At 44.6% G+C, this 6,000-nt stretch overlaps 1 protein-coding gene across 1 annotated transcript in view; it reads left to right on the plus strand.

The window, feature by feature from the left end:
- Window positions 1–6,000, plus strand: part of dolpp1 (dolichyldiphosphatase 1) — a 36,246-nt gene that overhangs the window by 19,356 nt on the left and 10,890 nt on the right. Inside the window, exon 3 of the mRNA XM_043720625.1 lies at window positions 1,000–1,084. Within this exon, the coding sequence (XP_043576560.1) occupies window positions 1,000–1,084 (85 nt within the window). The remainder of the gene's footprint in view (window positions 1–999; window positions 1,085–6,000) is intronic.

The raw sequence follows: 6,000 nt of genomic DNA on the forward strand, positions 1-6,000 counted from the left end.
TTTCTAAATGGATGACTCCTCCTTGCACTCGGGGATGGTTTGGTGGCAGGGGGGCCACCTGCACGTATGCTTTAGGTGGAATATATGATGGGACATCCAAAACTGAGAGAAGCGAAAAGTCCATGAATCTCTAATCTGATGTTCAGAGTGAGTGTGACCAGCAGCTGATTCTTTGGCTCAGACAGCTCTTTTGTCCCAAATAAACCCTGTGGAAATTCTTACCAGTCACCTGTTGTAGAACATGTATATGGATTAAGGGTGGCTCTGAAACATTTGTTTGGTGTGCTTTAAATTTGCATGCACTGTACTTTTTCTGGAAAAAAATCATCTTAAGCACAGAAACTTTGAGGTCATTTTCCATTAGAGCACGAAGGGTGTTCCATGCACAAACCACTCGGCAGAACCATTTCACAAAAGAGTGGTTTTATACTTCCTGAAGCTTCTAATACTGTACAGCAGCATTTCCTTTACATTTATTGAGTTGCTACCCAGCATTGTATGAGGAGGTGGGGGGTAGGGAAGTGACTGCATGAGATTGAGGGCAAAGCTTGAAATTCGAAGCTTGTTGAATGAATTTACCGGCCCTGAGATCCACCAACACCACCGTCTTCCTGCAGAGAACAGAGAGTATGAGAACCCACACCATGCGCAGAATTAATGTCCACCTTGGAGGAAAAGCATCTTGGTGATTCTTGCATTTGTTATTGCTGGCTTCTGCTTCATGTTTTTTATGTGCAGTGCTGTCATATAAAGCAACTGCTTCAAATGTTAATTTCAGTACCCTGAGTAACCTCTGTATAATATAGTTTGCAAGTTCCCTTGTGAAATATCTTATTCTGTTTTTAGTATTTTGCCTGCAGCAATTGAAGGTCTTTGGTAAGCGTGTCTGTCACATTATGGATTGTGCTGGTGGAGGCTAAGAATTGCAGTGAATCAGTCTGATTTGGTGAATGAAGACTTCCCTAGTTTACAGTTTGCACTCTTTGTTATTTGTTTCAGATTTCATTTCTGTGTGGTTTGGTACTAAATGAAAGCTTCAACTGGGTAATTAAGAATGTTATCAAAGAACCTAGACCTTGCCAAGGTGAGAGTAACTTGCTACACTAAGTGTTTCCATTCTTTCCTTAATAAGGAGTGAGCATGTCTTACTAACAATTCATTGAGAACCAAAATACTGTATTTTATGGTGTACAGGCTGCACCGTCTTGCATATTTAAATGTTCCTTACATATACACGGATTCTGGGTAATTCAAGATGGAGGACGGGAAAAATTTCTAGCTGTAATAGGCTGCTTTTTTGTTTTGAGGTATGTTAAGTGTTAGAGGTGATTTCCTCAAATTCCAGGCGCAGCAATTACTGTTTTATATGCTATTGCATTGTTTTGGAACTTGGGAGAAAAAAAAAGTCAAAATAACGGCACTTTTAAAAGAGACAGGAACAGACAAAGACAGCACATGGTCTGTGCAGGAGAGCATGAGAGAGAGCGAGAGAAACCCACACTGCTAACTCAACAGCAGTGAACCTGCACAGTTATGCCTTTTGCTGTTGAATTCATGTATCACTGGACATTGGAGTGTGTCTGGGAAAATTAACATACAGTGAAATTCACAATTGATGTTGGAGGAACCTGTTTGGGAGAGGTCTCAGCACAGAAACAGATAAAAGAATAGTTTGAAGTGGGACAACACTACTATCATAGGGCAAGCCAGACAGAGAACAGCCAGGGAATTCCTAGAGGCATGGCATTCATCCACAAACTCCATCAACAAACACATCGACCTGGACCCAATATACCAACCACTACAGCGGACAGCTGAAACTGACAACCGGAAGCGGCAGGGACAGACCACTATAAACACCGGAGGAAACATCAAAGAAGCGCTTCGCAGGAGGCTCCCAAGCACTGATGATGTCGCCTAGCCAGGGGACGAAACGTTTGCAACAAAAACTTCCAGCTCGGTGAACAGAACCACAACAACGAGCACCCGAGCTACAAATCTTCGCACAAACTTTTAAAAAGTAGGTTCTTTCTTGATTATATGTTTCATTGAGATATGTCTTGATTAAACTAAAAAAAATAAGCTGTAAGTATTAAATTAGCCTGGAGCAGTGTTTTGTAGAGGAATAAGATGGTGCTGTTTTCTGGGTCTGCAGATTGGAAGAAGCAAAAATAACCCTTAGTAGAGTAGTGTACTCTTGTCGCATGTGGGAGAGTTTACATGTTACTGAGGATTATATCTGCAATAAATGCTATTATTTGCAAATCCTATCAGATCAAATGGATTGGTTGGAGAGACAGAGGCAGTGAGGAATTTACAAGAGCAAGGAGGTGTGATGGAAGGCAGTTATAGGAAGAGCAAAACGTTTCAGATACAGTTACATAGATGGGTTAACTCCAGGAAAGGTAAGAGAGGTAGGCTGCTAGTGCAGGAGTCTTCTGTGTGGCTATCTCCATTTCAAACAGGTATGCTGTTTTGGAAAATGTAGGGGGTGATGGTTTCTCAGGGGATTGTAGCACGAACAGCCAAGTTTCTGGTATCGAGACTGGCTCTAATGTAATGAAGGATACGTCAGGTTCCAAGCGATCGATTGTGTTAGGGGACTGTCTAGTCCTAGGTACAGACAGGCGTTTCTGTGGCCAGCAATGCAAAATCAGAATGATGTGTTGCCTCCGTAGTGCCAGGGTCAAGGATGTCTCCGAGAGGGTGCCAGATGTTCTCAATGGGGAGGGGGGGGGGGGGCAGCAACGGGGGCCAGCAGGAGGTCATTGTACACATTGGAACCGACGACATTGGAGGGGAAAAGGTTGAGATTCTGAAGGGCGATCACAGAGAGTTAGGCAGGAATTTAAAAGGGAGGTCCTCGAGAAGTAATTTTTGGATTATTCCTGGTGTTATGCGTTAGTGAGGACAGAAATAGGAGGATAGAGCAGATGAATGCATGCCTGAGGAGCTGGTGTATGGGAGAAGAATTCACATTTTTGGATCATTGGAAACTGTTTTGGTGTAGAAGGGACCTGTACAAGAAGGACAGATTGCATCTGAATTGGAAGGGCACTAATATATTGGCAGGGACATTGGCTAGAGCTGCTCGGGAGAATTTAAACTAGTAAGGGGGGGTGGGGGAGAGTGGGCACATTGATCTCTTTCCTCACTCTGAGACTGGTACAGTTGAGAAAAGAAGTGAGTCAAACAATCAGGGCAGGCAGGGACAAAGCAGACAACAACGTAGGACTGATAAATTAAACTGCATTTATTTCAATGCAAGAACAGTGCATTGTTCTTTCCTAACAGGGAAGGCAGATGAACTCAGGGCATGGTTAGGAACATGGGACTGGGATATCATAGCAATTACAGAAACACGATTCGGGGATGGACAGGACTGGCAGCTTAATGTTTCAGGATACAAATGCTACAGGAAGGACAGAAGGGGAGGCAAGAGAGGAGGGGGAGTGGTGTGTTTGATAAGGGATAGCATTACAGCTGTGCTGAGGGAGGATATTCCCAGAAATACATCCAGGGAAATTATTGGGTGGAACTGAGAAATAAGAAAGGGATGATCACCTTATTGGGATTGTGTTATAGACCCCCTAATAGTTGGAAGGAAATTGTGAAACAAATTTGTAAGGAGATCTCGGTTATCTGTAAGAATAATTGAGTGGTTATGGTAGGCAATTTTAACTTTCCAACCATTGACTGGGACTGCCATAGTGATCAGGGTTTAGATGTAGAGGAATTTGTTAAGCATGTACAGGAAAATTTTCTGATTCAGTATGTGGATGTAGCTACTAGACAAGATGCAAAACTTGACCTACTCTTGGGAAATAAGGCAGGGCAGGTCAGTGGGGGAGCACTTTGGGGCCAATGACCATAATTCTATTCGTTTTAAAATAGTGATGGAAAAGGATAGACCAGATCTAACAGTTGAAGTTCTAAATTGGAGAAAGGCCAACTTTGACAGTATTAGACAAGAACTTTCAAAAGCTGATTGGGGGCAGATGATCACAGGTTCATGGCTGGAAACTGGGAAGCCTTCAGAAATGAGATAACGAGGGTCCAGAGACAGTATATTCAAGTTAGGCAAGTCTGGTAGGGAATGCTGGATGACTAGAGAAATTGAGCGTTTGGTTCAGAAAAAGGAAGGAAGCATATGTCAGGTATAGACAGGATAGATTGAATGAATCCTCAGAAGAGTATAAGGGCAGTAGGAGTATACTTAAGAGGGAAATCAGGAGGCAAAAGGAGGACGAGATAGCTTTGGCAAATAGAGTTAAGGAGAATCCAAAGGGATTTTATATACATTCAGGACAAAAGGGTAATGAGGGAGAGAATAGGGCCCATCAAAGATCAGCAAGGTGGCCTTTGTGTGGAGCCACATGAGATTTGGGAGATACTAAAAGTATTTTGCATCAGTGTTTACTGTGGGGAAGGACATGGAAGATATAGAATGTAGGGAAATAGATGGCGACACCTTGAAAAATGTCCATATTACAGAAGAGGAAGTGCTGGATGTCTTGAAATGCATAAAGGTGGATAAATCCCCAGGACTTGACCAGGTTATCCTAGAACTCTGTGATTGCTGGGCCTCTTACTGAGATATTTGTATCATCGATAGTGACAGGTGAGGTGCCGGAAGACTGGAGGTTGGCTAATGTGGTGCCACTGTTTAAGAAAGGTGGTAAGGTCAAGTCAGGGAACTTATAGACCAATGAGCCGGATGTCAGTGGTGGGCAAGTTGTTGGAGGGAATCCTGAGGGACGGGACATGCATGTATTTGGAAAGGCAAGGACTGATTAGGGATAGTCAACATGGCTTTGTGCATGGGAAATCATGTCTCTCAAACTTGATTGAGTTTTTTTGAAGAAGTAACAAAGAGGATTGATGAGGGTAGAGTGGTAGACGTGATCTATATGGACTTCAGTAAGGCGTTTGACAAGGTTCCCCGTGGGAGACTGGTTAGCAAGGTTAGATCTTACAGAATACAGGGAGAGGTAGCCATTTGGATACAGAACTGGTTCAAAGGAAGAAGACAGAGGGTGGTGGTGGAGGGTTGTTTTTCAGGCTGGAGGCCTGCGACCAGTGGAGTGCCACAAGGATTGGTCCTGGGTCCACGACTGTTCATCATTTATACATATGATTTGGATGTGAGCATAAGAGGTATACTTAGTAAGTTTGCATGGCAAAAGTGAGTACTGCAGATGCTGGAGATCAGAATCTAGATTAGATGGTGCTGGAAAAGCACAGCGGGTCAGACAGCATCCGAGGAGCAGCAAAATCGACGTTTTGGGCAAAAGCCCTTCATCAGGCATGAAGGCAGGGAGCCTCCAGAGAGGAGAGATAAATGGGAGGGGAGTGGGGCTGGGGAGAAGGTAGCTGAGAGTGCAATAGGTGGATGGAGGTGGGGATGATAGTGATATGTCAGAGAGGAGGGTGGAGTGGATAGGTGGGAAGGAAGATTGGCAGGAAGCTGCTTAAAAATGTGTTGCTGGAAAAGCGCAGCAGGTCAGGCAGCATCAAAGGAGCAGGAGAATCGATGTTTCGGGCATAAGCCCTTCTTCAGGATTTTAATCTCCAGCATCTGCAGTCCTCACCTTTCTCCTTCCAGATTGGCAGGTAGGACAGGTCATGAGGATGGTTCTGAGCTGGATGGTTGGAACTGGGGTAAGGTGGGGGAGGGGAAATGAGGAAACTGGTGAATTCCACATTGATGCCCTGGGGTTGAAGTGTTCCGAGGCGGAAGGTGAGGTGTTCTTCCTCCAGGCGTTGGGTGGTGAGGGAGCGGTGGTGAAGGAGGCCCAGGACCTCCATGTCCTCGGCAGAGTGGGAAGGGGAGTTGAAATGTTGGGCCACGGGGCAGTGGGGTTGATTGGTGCGGGTGTCTCGGAGATGTTCCCTAAAGTGCTCTGCTAGGAGGCGCCCAGTCTCCCCAATGTAAAGGAGACCGCATCGGGAGCAACGGATACAATAAATGATATTGGTGGATGTGCAGGTAAAACTTTG

Source organism: Chiloscyllium plagiosum, chromosome 30, assembly GCF_004010195.1.
Source record: "Chiloscyllium plagiosum isolate BGI_BamShark_2017 chromosome 30, ASM401019v2, whole genome shotgun sequence".
NCBI lineage: Eukaryota > Metazoa > Chordata > Chondrichthyes > Orectolobiformes > Hemiscylliidae > Chiloscyllium > Chiloscyllium plagiosum.